Here is a 16,856-nt window from a genome sequence, read left to right as displayed (position 1 = left end):
ATATATTAAAAAAATCGAATGAAAAAAATCATACATAGATGGTGGATGAATTGAAATCAACAAAATAAATGAAATTGTTAAATTGTAGGTAGAAATAACTTTCAAATTGAATTATTTTACCACAATCTCATATCTATAGCACTATTAATTGTCATTCAAAAAATTAATAGGGTTGACAAAAAAAATTAATATACTAAATAATCAAATGAAAAAAATCATATATAGATGGTGGCTGAATTGAAATCAACAAAATAATTGCAAATTGTTAAATTGTAGGTACAAAGAACTTTCAAATTGAATTATTTTGCCACCATGTCATATCTATAACACTATTCACTGTCAATTCAAAAAATTAATAGGTTGACAATTTAACCTCAAAATATAAAGCATTACAAAAATAATTAATTAAACTTGAATAATAAATAATTTTTGAAAATGGCCATTTCTAAAATCAATCAATAAAAAATACACAATAAAGTCAATATATATGACATATACAATGATAATCATGTCATTCAAGACATTCATACAATTCAGATTTGATTCAATGAATTAAATGTTTTAAGATGTATCATTTTTTTAAAAGAGAAAATTTTGAATTTTATCTTGACAGCTTTCTAATAAAAACTAATAGAATGAGGGATAAATAATATTTTTACAATAATTTAAAATGAAAAAGTAAATATAACTATAAGAATTTTTTTCAAAATTTTTAATTCTATGTGACGATTAGTTAAAGTGATGAAAGAAACTGAATACAATGAATGCATAAGTATTCTACCTTAGAATGAACTAATAATATCAATAGAATATTGTCATGAGTTATTGAACATTAAATATTAAATTATAAAGCATAAATATGTAGAAGACAAAAGTAATTAACTCTATAATTATAGCATATATCTTCTTTGTGAATATTTTTTAAAAGGTTTTGTCTTTAATTTGAAAAATGAATATCTCTATCATTAGAATAATTTTTTGTATTGAACAAACTGAGAAGAAATACAATAAAATGAAAGGCAGCCTTAAGAAAAAATAATGGAACTAAACCTAAACAGCTGAACCAATCAGTTCAATAACAAAGTACATATCTACTAAACAAAACAAGAACAAGCTGTAGTAACAGTTGGAACATTACAGGCTGAAAAAACAATGAGCTGCCCAAACATACAATGCAGATTTACAACTCTGTGGATAATACATCAAGCTTGAACTACGAAAAATTTGTGCAACTGTTTGGTACACTTGATATCTCCTTGCTGAAGCTGCAAAAATTGATACTTAATCTGATCCAACTGTCTTCTAATATGAATACAAACCTTGTCACCATTCTTCTAAACTCTAGTTTTGATATTTGATAGGTTGAAAATATTTAAAAGTACCTTGAACAATATAAGTCTCGTAAGTTGGCATCTAAAAATATGTGTAAAAAAACAAACACAATAAGCAAAGGGCTTTAGAACGATTTGTGTATATTAAATTTAATGATTTAATTGCAAATTTGGTGTAGAAAAGTCATATTTGATAAACAAAAAATTTATATTCAAGACGGTAGACTTCGCCCGTGCGCATCACATCGTTTACTTCTTGTCGTCTGTTTTGGGTGATAAATCATCTTCCACCCACTTTCCAACCTGGTTTTCCATTCAAACCGAACAATGCCAATTTCAATTTTACGCATATAATCTCATTACCATATGCCTCCTCCTATCCTGCTCAAACCTTGGATACGAATTCGGTTCAACTTCAGGTAAGTTACATTTTAATATTTTTTGTTATTTGATTGATTTTTTGAATGTGTTTTAATTTTTTGAAACCCCTCTCATCTACAATTCGACACAGAACATTAACAAAAATGCACACATGCAGAGACTCTCCGCATTCAATTAAACACAAGGAATGCTACAAGAAATCAAATTACATTCTTTTGAAATCTTCAAATTTTGATGCCTTCCAGGCTGAAGGCCCAACTCCCCTCTCCTTCTACATATCCATTTCTTAAGCCTTTTAACCAATCCATTTATACATATCCTCCTACCCCTGCAATTTATGAAACATTTTGGCAAACAGTCTGCGTGCCGATTTATGCTTCCACATTTGCATACACGTCAACACAGACAGTCGCAACTACATCTGACAAAATTCTTTATCAATTGATATATGTTCATGCCCTGTTTACCAGATGCTCCTGCATCAGTTTTACCAATTCTGAGTATGTTAGTCCATGTGGTTGCAATGAATCAATCAAACTTTGAAAAGAAATAGAATTTTCTATTTTGTTGAATTTTTCAAAGCTTTAATCAAATCTATGTTAATCCATGTCATTGCAGGTGAAACAACTGAATTTTTAAGATGGAGAGATACTTGGGGGACTTATGTTTTTTTGTTGCGTTGACATGGTGTTGGGTGACGATCAGCTGCAATGTTGTGTGCTTAAGGGAGGAAAGAGATGCCCTCGTTGCTTTCAAGAATGAGATATCTCCTTCACTTAGGTTTAGTTCATGGATTGGGCTTAATTGTTGTGAGTGGTGTGGGGTTGAATGCAGCCGAGAGAAATCCCATGTCATCAAAATTCATCTTTCTCAATTTTCAGTAAATTCGATAAATCTCGATAAATATTCTCCGACAATTGACACTGAAAATTCGATAAATCTCGATAAAAAATATCCGACAACTGGCATACTTTCTCCAGCACTGTTAAAATTGAAGTATCTGGAGCATTTGGATTTGAGCGCCAATTTCTTGAGTGGCATTATACCGGCAGGTAAAAACACTTCTAATTAGCATCATTTTTTCGTTTTTGAACTAATGATTTCTCATTATTCTAATGAAATGTGTTTTCTTGGTCTTCGACATTCAGAGCTTTCTAGTCTACACCGACTGAAGCATCTCGATCTCAGCTTCAATTATTTTGAAGGCCAGATTTCAAAGCATATATCCTCCCTTCACAACTTGACTTATCTCGACTTGTCTTGTGCTGGTGCTGATCTGGATGGTAGTATTCTGTGGCGTCTGGGAAATCTTTCCCAACTGCAAGTTATAGATCTTGCTACAAAGATTTACCTCGAGGACGAGATTTCATATAGCTGGTATGATTGTGGACCTGTCTATAGTCCCAGTTTGAAGTGGACAGAGAATGTGCGAGGGTTAAAGCATTTGTCACTTCAAGGGGTCGAACTGAACATGACGGGGAAGCAATTAGAAGCACCACTTTCTAGGCTCCATAGCCTTCACCACCTCAACCTCAAAGACTGTTCTCTGTCGGGGCACATCCCCAATGCTTTACGAAACCTCACCTCGCTCTCCCATCTCCATCTTGGCTGGAACGAGTTTACTTCCAGGTTGCCCACATGGCTGGGAAATATGACTGGTTTAGTATCCATTCACTTTGACCTCTGTGACCTGACGGGGCCATTCCCTTCAAGTCTTTCCCGTTTGCCTCATCTGAAAGAGATTAAGTTGGTCGACAACAAAATAACTGGAAATATAAGACAAATATTGACATGTGAAGCGTGGCCCCAGCTTACCAGATTTACTCTATCTTTCTCTAATGTTACAGGAAGTTTGCCACCTTGCATTGGAAATCTGTCTGCCCTTCAATGCCTTGCTCTTGAAGCCAACTCATTGAATGGACAAATTCCAGCTTCAGTTGGATTGCTTTCAGCCTTGGTTTATCTCAGACTCTCTTATAATCTGCTGATCGGCAATGTGCCTTCTGAGTTGGGTGGGATTTCCTCTTTGGAAGTGCTTTATGTAGACCACAATCAGCTTAACGGTAGCATTCCCAATTCTCTTGGATATCTTAGCCGACTTTCTAGCATTGATCTCGCTAACAACAATTTAGAAGGCTCGATTTCTCTTCATTTCTTTGAAAATGCTACCAGGCTTGTTGACCTCAAGCTCTCCGAAAATAAATTGACTGTTCATATTGAGCCCGAATGGATACCTCCAATGCAGTTTAAAAATTTGCAATTGAGTTCTTGTGATATTGGGGGTCTCATTCCCGCATTCCTGTCAACACAATTTAGGCTGCAAATTTTGGATCTCGGCAACAACAGTCTTTTTGGAAACATTCCAGCTTGGCTTGGGGACCTTCCAAATTTGGCAGTTATTTTCCTGTCCCATAATAACTTGCAAGGTGAACTCCCTTCCAGCTTTGATGTAAGTTACCATGAGGAGATATATTTGGATCATAATATGTTGACTGGTTCTCTTCCGATTCCTTCTGTGCCTGCATCAGATTTGGAATTGTTGGACTTGTCCCAGAATAGATTCACCGGCTTTATCCCAGTGGAGATTGGTTCGCTTCTTCCTAACATTGAGTTCTTGTTATACTCTGAAAATGATTTAAGAGGTGATATTCCTACTTCCATCGGTTTTCTGCAAAAGCTACGGGATTTGGATCTATCAGGTAACAACTTTGAAGGTAAAATACCATCAAGCCTCACCAACTGCACAGCTTTGAAAAAACTAAATCTGGCAAACAATAAATTAAGTGGGGAGATTCCATCTAAGATAGGAAGGCTACGCCAACTCGAAAAGCTTCATCTCAGTGACAACATGCTTAAGGGGAACTTGCCATCTGATGTCCAAAACTGTTGGAAATTGCAGACTTTGGATGTGGCAAATAACTACTTGTCTGGGAACATACCTCTTTGGTTAGGACAGCTTTCTGACTTGATGATACTTGTTTTAAGGTCAAACAAATTCCACGGGTGGATACCACATGCATTAGGCAATCTTTCAACTCTCCATGTCTTAGATATCTCCCACAATAATTTGACTGGTGCTATCCCACCAGAGTTGGGGAAGTTGACAGGTATGATGGATGGAGAAGCGGGAGGATCAGCAGTCTTAAATGGTCGTCGGTCCTCTCGTGGTCGTTCATATTATTTTAAGGAAGAGATCATTTTGACTAACAAAAGATTGAACCTAGTCTATGGGTATCCTGTAATCTTACTTATAACATCCATTGATCTTTCTTCAAATCAGCTTTCAGGTGACATTCCTTCAGAAATTGGCAACCTTAAGCATTTACATGTCCTGAATTTGTCAGGTAATAGTCTTACAGGAGAGATTCCAGTAAGTTTTGGCTTGTTAGAGCAGTTAGAATCATTGGATCTTTCTAATAATAAATTGCGTGGAAGAATCCCAGGTCAGATGGTACCACTTTCCTTTTTGAGTTTCTTCATTGTGTCCAACAACATGCTCTGTGGAACAATCCCATCAGGGTCTCAGTTCTCCACATTTAATTCTACTTACTTTTCAGGAAACCCTGGTCTGTGTGGGTTTCCAGTTGACAAGAGATCATGCAGTTGTGATGACAACTCATCTGCAGGTATGCCACCGGTTTCCGAAGATGAAGAGGAGGAAGAGGAAGAAGAAATCCCATGGTATTGGTATGTAAGTTGGATGGCAAGCTTTGCTGTTGGATTCTGGGGAGTGTTTGGAGTCCTTTGCCTGAAAAAGAAATGGCGAGTAATATACATTAGAATCCTAGATGGATATGCCGTAGGTCTTCTGAATATATTGTCACTCAGAAAATAATAAATAGTAGTGTAGAGAGGCATTGCCTTCATATGGTCATAGATAGATATGTCATGGGTAATTTAGATAGATTGTTTGTATGAAATAAGGGTATTATAGATAGATTATGTGTAAGAAAATAATACATAATATCATAGTGTAAAGAGACAGAGTCTTTTATATGAGTATGGAAAAGGAAAAAAATAGTGGTGTAAGGAGGCATTGCCTTCATATAGTCATAGATGGATATGTCATGAGTACTATATAATATATAGTCATAGATAGTTGTCTGGAAGAAAATAATATATAATATTTCCTATTTAAATAGGTAACGTCTGTCATATGGGTATGGAAAGAAAATAATTTTAAATATATTAATATATATTTTTTGGTTGATAATCTATTTTATATTATTGCTTCTCTAAGTGATATTATAAGAATCACTTAGAGCTTTTTTTTGTCTTATTAATTATTTCAGTTAGTTGTGATGTCTTATACATATTTTTCATTTTTATTGCAAATAAAATTATTCGAACTTTTATTAGGATTAAATTATTAACTCTAATATTTAATGAGGATTTTTTATAATATTTTTCTTATTATTAATTTTTTAATTGATATTAACAAAAGTTTAGATCTATATTCTCATCATGATATATTTACTTTTATCTATTTATTGAAATTGAGTTACTATTATTTTAGAACAAGCACATCAATAGGTTTAATCTAATGTGATTTGACCAAACCCCTTTGATTGTTGGTGTAATTATTTATTTATTGCACCTTATACTGAGCTTACTTAGGTAATTAATATTGTTTCACTTATATAAATTAGGAAATAGTTGAGCATAGTGTCATCTTCGTGACTTATTGGAGAACATGCCACCTATACCTCAATCAACTCCTTGATTAACGATATTCAGGTGTCACCTCTCCCTCATCAAGTTGATTTATTTTGACACCACTACTACATGTAGAGTCAAGTCTCTAAATCACTAAGGCTTTCTAAGACACTTGTAATATTAGATCATGCATCCCAATGCCTTTATATACATATATGCATATGTATATGGATGTGTGTGTGTGTGTGTGTGTGTGTGTGTGTTTGGTCATTTCATTCATTTTATCATCTAGATATATAGATATTACAATACTATCATTTTTTTCCTTTGAAGACCATTAAATTTATGTTGTCATAATTTTACTTTGATTTTAGGGAAATTTAATTTTGTCAATTATTATTTAGTATTAAATCTAATATATATAATAACCATTTCAAATTTCAAACACTACCCCCACACTCTATATAGTTTTCTAAGGGAGATTTAGTCAAACCCCTTATTACCATTGTGTGTTACCTGATGTCATGTGTGTTTTGTATCTATTTGGTTGAAGGTGGATCGATCAAATGCACCTTTAGTAAAATCTAAGTAATTATGGGTGTATTTATTTTTAATATTTTTAATTTTCCCCAAAAATGGAACACTCTTATATGCTCTAACTCAAAAACATCACAAATAACTACAAAAAATGTTGATTCCTCATACCTTGGTGCATAATGTCAAGTACAATATCAAATCTAGGTTGCTCATACCACCACAACATAATTCTCCTCTATTATTTATTGTAGCGTCGTAAATTGTATGCACTTGCTAGGGTGGTACAATTTCACACCTAGTTTAGCACCCGCCTTAGTGCATTTTACATTTTGCATTGCATTTCCCCTTTAGCACTTAATTAATCAAATTAATTAGGTCTAAGGTCCTATTTCATCGTCCTCTGCATCATAAAGTTGGGCCCTTTCGTTAAAGTGTGCCCTTTTCATTTTATTCCTCCAATACATCACTCAATCAAAAAACCCTAATTAAGTCCTATTTTGAGCTTGGGGGCTTAATTTCGGGGGTCAAAACATCTCGAAATCACCTGTAACTTCGGGATTCTCTCTAAAATCATCATATCCGATGGCCCTGAAAATTTGGTGAAAAGTTGTCGGGACCGTGGCGCCCGGAGTGCACATGGTCCCGGACATTTTTCCCAAAATTTTAGGAGCACAATCCAATCACAAAATAAAGCTTAACCCCAAGAAATTGGCGGGAAATTCAATCTCTAGGTTGGCCAAAAGATGAAATTATGATCTAGGGTTTCCTACATAAGAGCTCTCTTTCTTCATTTGAAGGGATCCGATTTTTGTTTTCAGGAACCTCATATGTAGCGAAAGAGCAGATCTTTGAAGACTTCAACAACATTCAACATCCCTCTATCAAGCATTTATCAATTTCATTCATCCATTTAGGGCTTGGAAGACATTGAAGAACAATAGGAGATTACCGACTGAAGATTGGCTTGTACTCCTCCCTTGAGGGTTGGGTATGATTTCATGTTGTTTTCATGTCTTTGCATAAGCTTCAATATATCCTTTATTCATGCTTTAGATCATTTTGCATCTTGATTTAGAGCATTTAAATTGTCATTTACAAGCAATTAGGCTTTACTTTCTAGGTTGCTCTAGTTTGCTTTCTTGCATTTTAGGACCTTGCACACACACTAGGTCTGCACACACAATACATTTTACAATACAACTTGGCTATTCGTGGAGGTGGAAATCACCAAAGCAGGGGTTTGACTAAGGCAAAACCCTATATAGCCGCCCATACCCTTTTCAGATATAAGTGCAGGTTTCGGGACTCGGACGACGCCACAGGTGACAGATCCGGGAAAAGCAGGTCGAGACGGCACTCCACATCAAATTGCAGAGCAAAAGACCTGGACAGGGGCGCTGGGCGCCCTGGTCCCTAGGACAGAGGCGCTGGGCACCCTGGTCCTCCTGACAGACAGCATTTTTGGACATTTCTGACAATTTTCCAGAGTGCAAAACAACAGTTTCATGTGCAGTTTTCAGGATAGAATCAGGACAGTGGCGCCCGTGCCCCTGTCAAGAACATTTTCAATCCGATTTTGACTCCGGGTACGCATCTGCATTCTTATTTCATCCTTATATTTACAGCTGTTCATTGTTTAATCTCAATTCTGCAATCTTGTTATTCGTTTGTACATGCATTTTGGGATTAGGACTTGAACTTGCATCATTTTATCTTTCAATTTCAACGAAGGAATAGAAATCCTAATAGGTAGCCCATGGCTCTCTCTTTCACAAGAAGAAGTAGCCAATTGTGTGATACCTCTAGGCTCTTTCGTATTCCATAATGTGTGTCAAAAGGTAGGATTAGGGCATGTTAACCTAGTCTCACTTTTTCCCCTACACATTTATACATCCTTTTCACACATCCTTAATCCTATAGTCCTCTTATCCATTTCAAGAGAACACATGTGTTCTTAGAAATTGCATGTCCTATCAAGGGGGCGTACCACTATCTTCTCATCATCCTTCCTCATCGTATTAGTGATTGGGGTATCATGCTACTAGTCCTTATCCCTTTTTACCCATTATATTTTAGTCTTCTTTGATATGACATCATTTCTTAATGCTACATCAAAGAGGGACAAAATGTAGACACCTAAATGTGTCCATACTTGACCACACTTGACCTTATCCCATTCTAGCCAATTAAATAAATATTAATTATTTATTAATTAATCCTTTATATTTACCCCTCATCCTTAATTAAATAGATATTTATTTATTTAATTAAGTTTAAACTGCATCTTTATCCTTCGTCATTAATTAAATAAATTTATAGTGATTTAATTATGTCTAATCTCATCCCACTAAATCAATTAGCCTTTCAAGCTCACACATGTGCAAGCAAGAGGACGCTAGGGACACTTTTCACATGATGCCAAGTTTAGATCTTGATCTATGTAGATGGATTCAAGGGATAGGATTGAGTGGGCAAGGATTAAGGCTGATATTTGCAAGGATTCAAGGGATGGGCAGATAGAGAGGGAGAAGAATGAGGGGGAGGAAGAGAGGGATGGGAAGAAGGGGAGGGAGGGAGATGGTGTGTGTGTGTGTGTGTGTGTGTGTGAGAGAGAGAGAGAGAGAGAGAGAGAGAGGAGGGACATGGAGATATAAAGGGAAAGGAAGGGAGGGGTAGGAAGAGAGGGAGAGGACTAAGGGGAAGGAGGGAGATTGTGTGTGTGTGTGTGTGTGTATGAGAGAGAGAGAGAGAGAGAGAGAGAGAGAGAGAGAGAGAGAGAGAGAAGATGTGTGTAAGAGAGTGAGAGGGGGAGAGAGAGAGAGAAAGAATGGGTAGACAGAGAGGGAGAAGGATAGGAGGGAGGGAGAAGATGTGTGTGTGTGTGTGTGTGTGTGAGTCAGTGAGTGAGAGAGAGAGAGAGAGAGAGAGAGAGAGAGAGAGAGAGAGAGAGAGAGAGAGAGAGTTAGATTTAGAATGGGAAAATAGAGATGGAGACAAAGAAGGGAAGGGAGGAAGAAGATGTGTGTGTGTGTGTGTGTGTGTGTGTGTGTGATAGAGAGAGATATGGGGGTAAGGAGGGATGGGGAGATATAGAGGAAGAGGAAGAAGGGGAGGGAGGGAGAAGATGTGTGTGTCTGTGTATGAGAGAGAGAGAGAGAGAGAGAGAGAGAGAGAGAGAGAGAGGTGAGGAGAGATGGGGAGATGGGGAGATAGAAAGGAAGAAGAAGTGAGGGATAGGTGTTGGCATTATAACAGACAAAGGGGGATTGTTGGCATTTCAATAAGGATATTGAGAAGGTTGTTGATGATTATGGATATAGCTGATTAAGGATGTTTACTATCTTAATATTATTATTTTTTCATTGATGTCAAGTAATTGATTTTCTAATTCAGTATGATGTTGGCAGATCTTAAGAAGTATGATTTGATGAGTATAAAGATGTCAGTAAAAGATATAGAAAGAATGTGATGAATAAGGGGAGGAATAAGTTATTCAATGGGCAACTATTATTGAGTTAGACAATGATGAGATCATGATGTTTAGATTGTTTTGATATCATACATATATTACTGATTGTAAGGTTAATACTATACTATGTTACCGAGCAAAGAACCTAGTCGGTAAACCCTAAGGAACCTAGTCGATAAACCCTAAGGTTATCGCTATCGGTTAATGAAGGCGGAATGTCTATCGAGTGAAGTCTAGTATTTATCGAGTTGCAACCGAGTAATAACAGAATGCATTAAATGAATATAAGCATTGTTTAATGAAGGAAGCTGATGAGCTGGAATTGATTAAATGATTGGTATGTTGTGAATGAAGTTTGTTAAAGAATCTATGGCAAAGGAAAATCGGCAGGAAGATCTACAACTCAGATTGAACTGCAATACCCTAGCACAAGTTCCAACAAATGTATGCAAGTTCCAAAGCAGGGTAAAACATTTTTAGATCAAAGGATTCATTGAACCTGGTCAAGTTTGAAGATCTGATGGCTATGATTGATCATGGGAAATGTGATCAAGGAGATTAAGTGGTTGGCAAATTGTTTATAAATAAGGAACTATTGATAAACAATGAATGCAGGCAAGCGTATGCATAGGGATGCTACATAGTGATTACCGAGCACATAAGCTTGAAGACTTGTTTGAATAATAGAGTATAGAGCCTAGGAGATGGACAAGATAAGTCCTATATTGTATTGAACAAATAAGAATCTGCTTTAGCATTTTTTGATGTGAAGTTGCAGATAGATTTTTATTACTGTTATTTTGTGAAGTGACAGAAAATATCTTAACCGAGTGGACTTAACAGTCTTATTTGTAAAACCCTCTAGCAAGGTGACATTCTGATTGAGTGTTTGAAATCCTTTAACAAGGTCACTTCTAACAAGGTGAAGATCCTAACAGATCTAAGGGAAATCCCTTAACTGGGTCACATCTAGCAATGTGTTTGTAATCTTTAATAGGATTTGCTTTTAACCGAGCATACTCTAGAAGAGTATATTTCTTAGTGGGTCCAAAATCCCATAATGGTTTTTCCCTATTTGGGTTTCCACATTAAATCTGGTGTTATGAGTGTTATGATTTTTATATGCTTTTAAGTTTGTATGTTTAGCTATTGTGGTTATGTTACTAAAGTATATGTTACCGAGGTTGAATCTGTTGTTTTTATGGAAGATTAAGTTTGTATGATTCACCCCCCCCCCTCTCATCTTGTTAACTTGGCATCTGTACTTAACATTAAGTATCAGAACTATCAATTAGTATCAGAGCTTTGGACTCCGGAAGAAAAAGTTTGAAGGTACTTGAGTAAAAGATCCAAAGATGTATAAGAGGGATGCACTGAAGCTAAACAAGTCAAGTTTCTCTACATGGCAGAAAAGGGTGAAGCTACACCTATCAGGAGTTGGAGAATATGTTGTATATTATCTGGAGAATGATTTCATTACACTGAGCACCTATCCATTGACAATGGAAGAGATAAAAGCAAAGCAAGAACATATCCAAGAAATGATTGAAATAAAATCTGCATTGACCGACTCAGAGTTTAATGATCTAGAAGGCTGCAATGATGCAAAGGCAATGTGGGACAAGCTCATATCTGTGCATGGTGGTGATGAACATGTTCAAAAAGAAAACGTGGACAGTCTAAGAGGAAAACTTGAATCCATGAGAATGAATGAAGGTGAGAACATAACCCAGTATAGTACAAGACTAAAGGAGATTGTCAATCAAATCAAAGGAGCAAGTGGAACTATTGAAGAAAAGGATATAACAAGTAAGTTGTTAAGAACCCTTCTACTAGCTTATGCAATCTGAGTCTCTGCAATCAATGAATTAAGGTCTGTACCCAATATGCCAGTTTCTTTAGATGCTACTATTGGTAAGCTACATGCATTTGAGTTAAGTAACTTTGATAATAGTGGGTCATCGGTAAATAAAGTTGAATCTGCATTCAGTTCTTTTCATCTTGGTAAATCTAATGATTACAATGATAGAATGAGTAAGTATTCTGAAGGAGATCACAGTGGAGCAAGTGAAAGATTTCATAAAAACATGGAAGAAGTACACAAACTATATGAGGAAATCAGAAAGCAAGAAGAGTTTGAAGCACTATTAGCCAGAAGGTTACCGAGAGGCAAAGGTAAGTATAAAGGAAAACTACCTTTGAAATGTTTAAATTGTGATAAGATAGGACATATGGCTTCTAATTGTCTTGACAAAGATTCTACTGAAAAGAGAGATTACCGAGAAAATAGAAAGAAAGATAATCATTACAAAGGATACCGAGACTTCAAAAGAAGAGATAGAAAGTCATGCCTAATAGCTGATGAGGAATCCAATGATGATAAATCAGATGAAACTGATACAGGGGAAGCAGTTTATGTGGCTATCAAAGATGGATCAGATGAAGAAAGGTGTGAAGAAAAATCTCTAATATCTCACAAAAATACTAATGATTCTTGGATCATAGATAATGGATGCTCACATCACATGACAGGTGATAAACACAAGTTTGTTATGTTAGAAGATTATGATGGAGGCTATGTAAGATTTGGTAATGATGCACCATGTCCGGTAAAAGGTAAAGGATCCATAACACTTCTTGACAATGCTAAATGTAATGATGTTTATTGGGTTGAAGGATTGAAATACAATTTGTTGAGTGTAGCACAACTAAACAACATAGGTTACCGAATGAATTTCAGAAAGGAATTGTCAAAGTTCATCACAAGAATGGAAAGTTCACTGCTACCGGGACACAAACAAAAGGTAATACATTTCATCTTGACTCAACTCGAAATAAGTGTCTATATGCAAAGATAGATGATACCTGGTTATGGCATAAAAGGTTTTGTCATGTAAATTTTGATAATATGATCAAGATAAGTAAGAAGCACCGAGTAAGAGGTCTACCAAGTCTTGAAAAACCTAAGAATGCTATGTGTCGAGGATGCCAGATGGGTAAGATGACAAGATCAAGCTTTACAAGTAAGTCCTACACTTCTAAGGGAATTTTAGATTCTGTGCACACTGATCTTTGTGGTCCTATGAAAGTTCAAAGTTATTATGGTGACAAATATTTCATATTATTTGTGGATGATTATTCAAGGATGATGTCAGTTATGTTTTTAAAGGAAAAATCAGAAGCTTTTCAAATATTTAAATGGTACAAGGCAAGAGTTCAAAATGAAATGTCTTATAGATTAGATAGAGGAGGAGAGTTCACATCTGATGAGTTCAACTTATTCTGCAATGATCATGGTATAAAAAGACAAGTCTCTACACCGAGAACTCCACAATAAAATGGAATAGCTGAGAGAAGAAACAAATCTATTGTGGATTGTGCCAGAACCCTGATGATTGAAAAGAAAGTGCCACAAACATTTTGGAGAGAAGCAACAAGCACAACAGTTTACACCCTAAACCGAGTACAACTGAAGAAAGGAACTTTGAAGACACCATATGAAATCTGGTATGATAAGAAACCTAATGTAAGTTATTTCAAAATCTTTGGAAGTAGATGCTATGTACACAAAGATGATAGAAATGGCAAGTTTGATCAGAAAAGTGAAGAAGGAACATTTCTTGGTTATTCTTCTAGAAGTAAAGCATTTAAATGTCTGATCAAATCATCTAACAAAATAGTAGAAAGTGTAAATGTGAAAATTGATGAATTTGCAGAAAGAAATGATGAAGGAAATTCCAAGGAACCAGAAGATTATGATGAATTTGTCTATGTTCAACTAACAAGTCCTACCGAGAAAACTACAGAAGGAAATGAAGAGAATATTCAGTTACCGAGTGATGAAGAAGATCATACAGAGCCTACTGAGCCTATATTAGCCAAGTATGTCAGAAGACATCATGCATCAAGTCAGATTATAGGAGATAAGGATGATCCAGTGATGACAAGGAACAAACTGAGATAGAACACATGTCTGATATCTAAATTTGAACCGAGGATAGTGAAAGAGGCATTTAACAGTGAAGATTGGATAAATGCTATGACAGAAGAGATTGATCAAATCAAGAAGAATGACACATGGACACTAGCCCCAAGACCGAAGGACAAAAATGTAATCGGTACAAAGTGGATTTTTAGAAACAAGCTGAATGAAAAAGGTGAGGTCATTCAAAATAAAGCAAGACTAGTTTGCAAAGGTTATGCTCAAGAAGAAGGAATTGATTATGGTGAAACGTTTGCACCTATGGCTAGACTTGAAGGAGTAAGAACATTGTTGACATATGCTGCTTACAAGAATTTTAAGGTATATCAAATGGATGTCAAATCTGCATTTCTGAATGGTATATTAGAAGAAGAAGTTTTTATTGAACAACTTGAAGGATTTGTTGAAGACAAGAATAAAGATTAGGTATGTAAATTGAACAAAGCCTTATATGGTCTGAAACAAGCACCTAGAGCATGGTATGAAAGATTGCACTCTTATTTAATCAAGATTGGTTTTATAAGAACAAGTGAAAATAGCAATATGTACATGAAGAATGATGAAAATGGAATACTGATCTCAGCCATATTTGTTGATGATATTATATTTCGTGGAAATGACTCTTTATGCAATAACTTTGGAAATGAAATGAGCAAAGAATTTGAGATGTCATTAATCAGTGAGATAAAGTATTTTATAGGTTTACAGATACTGCAAATGAAAAATGAGATTTTCATTACTCAATCCAAGTACATAAAGGAAATCTTGAAGAAATTTGGAATGGAGGATTCAAAACCAGTAAGTACTCCTATTACTACCAACTATAAATTATCAAAGAATGATGAATCTGCATCTGTTGATGAGACAGTTTACCGATCCATGATTGGAAAGCTACAATATGTTGTTCACAGCAGACCAGACATAACACATGCAGTAGGTATAGTTGCAAGATTCTCTGCAGATCCCAAGGAAACACACATGACAGCAATCAAGAGAATTTTCAGATACTTGAAAGGCACTGAGGATTATGGCTTAGTATATCAGAAAGGAAATGACTTTGATTTAAAAGTTTATACTAATGCTGATTGGGTAGGCAACATTGATGACAGGAAAAGTACAAGTGGAGGAGATTTCTTTTTAGGAGAAAGACTAGTGAGTTGGCCTAGCAAGAAACAAGGATTTGTTTCATAGTCAACAACAGAAGCTGAATACGTTGCTACAACATTGAATTGTACCAACATAACATGGATCAAACAACTGTTGGAAGGTATAAATGAGAAAGTTACCGAGCCAGTAACTATATTCTGTGACAATACTAGTGCCATTAACATTTCAAAGAATCTTGTTATGCACTCTAAGAAAAAGCACATCTCTATCAAATATCATTATCTTAGAGAAGAAGCTCAAGAGAAGGAAGTGGTGTTGGAGTATGGTAGCACAAAGGAACAAATAGCAGATATCTTCACCAAGCCACTACCAAGGGACACTTTTGAGTATCTCAAAAGTAAGTTAGGGGTCCTACCCCTATCTTCTACTCACTGACTGAGTTTGGTGAAAGAATCAATTCGATGACTCTACAGAATATCTTTTAGGAGTTGATGCTAATTTACACACTTTAGGATGTTTTCTAAAGGTGTGCAGGAAACATAAACAGGGAACAGGAATTGAAGACAAAATGCTCTGACCGAGACTAAGTTGACACATAACAGCAGGAAATCACTTCATACAGGAACAAATTATGTTTTAGTTATTTACTTTTTGGCATTGTTGTCAAAGGGCGAGAAGACTGATGACAGGGGGAGAGCATTTCAGCATGAATCTCACTACAATCCGAATCAATTAGGTAAAATCAATTGGTTTTGCCATCAATGCAAAAGGGGGAGATTGTTGGCATTTCAATAAGGATATTGAGAAGGTTGTTGATGATTATGGATATAACTGATTAAGGATGTTTACTGTCTTAATATTATTATTTTGTCATTGATGTCAAGTAATTGATTTTCTAATTTAGTATGATGTTGCCATATCTTAAGAAGTATGATTTGATGAGTATAAAGATGTCGGTAAAAGATACAGAAAGAATGTGATGAATAAGGGGAGGAATAAGTTATTCAATGGGAAACTATTACCAAGTTAGACAATGATGAGATCATGATGTTTAGATTGTAAGGTTAATACTATACTATGTTACCGAGCAAAGAACCTCGTCTGTAAACCCTAAGGTTATCGCTATCGGTTAATGAAGGTAGAAAGTCTACCGAGTGAAGTCTAGTATTTATCGAGTTGCAATCGAGTAATAACAGAATGCATTAAATGAATATAAGTATTATTTAATGAAGGAAGCTGATGAGCTGGAATTGATTAAATGATTGGTATGTCATGAATGAAGTTTGTTAAAGAATCTATGGCAAAGGAAAATCGGCAGGAAGATCTACAGCTCAGATTGAACCGCAATACACTAGCACAAGTTCCAAGAAATGTATGCAAGTTCCAAGGTGGG

At 35.6% G+C, this 16,856-nt stretch overlaps 1 protein-coding gene across 1 annotated transcript; it reads left to right on the top strand.

Annotated features, from left to right (window-relative positions):
• Positions 1 to 1,521: 1,521 nt before the first annotated feature.
• Positions 1,522 to 5,547, top strand: LOC131034600 (LRR receptor-like serine/threonine-protein kinase FLS2). Its single transcript, XM_057966139.2, has 3 exons — positions 1,522 to 1,750; positions 2,331 to 2,764; positions 2,861 to 5,547. Exons 2-3 carry the CDS (start codon positions 2,353 to 2,355, stop codon positions 5,545 to 5,547), a joined length of 3,099 nt encoding a protein of 1,032 aa, XP_057822122.2. The 5' UTR covers positions 1,522 to 1,750; positions 2,331 to 2,352.
• Positions 5,548 to 16,856: the final 11,309 nt, after the last annotated feature.

This window comes from Cryptomeria japonica, chromosome 8 (assembly GCF_030272615.1).
Source record: "Cryptomeria japonica chromosome 8, Sugi_1.0, whole genome shotgun sequence".
NCBI lineage: Eukaryota > Viridiplantae > Streptophyta > Pinopsida > Cupressales > Cupressaceae > Cryptomeria > Cryptomeria japonica.
This window is presented reverse-complemented; position numbering and strand designations above follow the sequence as displayed.

What these genes read in the sequence shown, in the direction of transcription:
- LOC131034600 (XM_057966139.2), top strand. Translation starts at nt 2,353, where the DNA reads ATGGAGAGATACTTGGGGGACTTATGTTTTTTTGTTGCGTTGACATGG. An exon ending in GAGTGGCATTATACCGGCAG is followed by an intron (nt 2,765 to 2,860) that starts GTAAAAACACTT and finishes TTCGACATTCAG; the next exon opens with AGCTTTCTAGTCTACACCGA.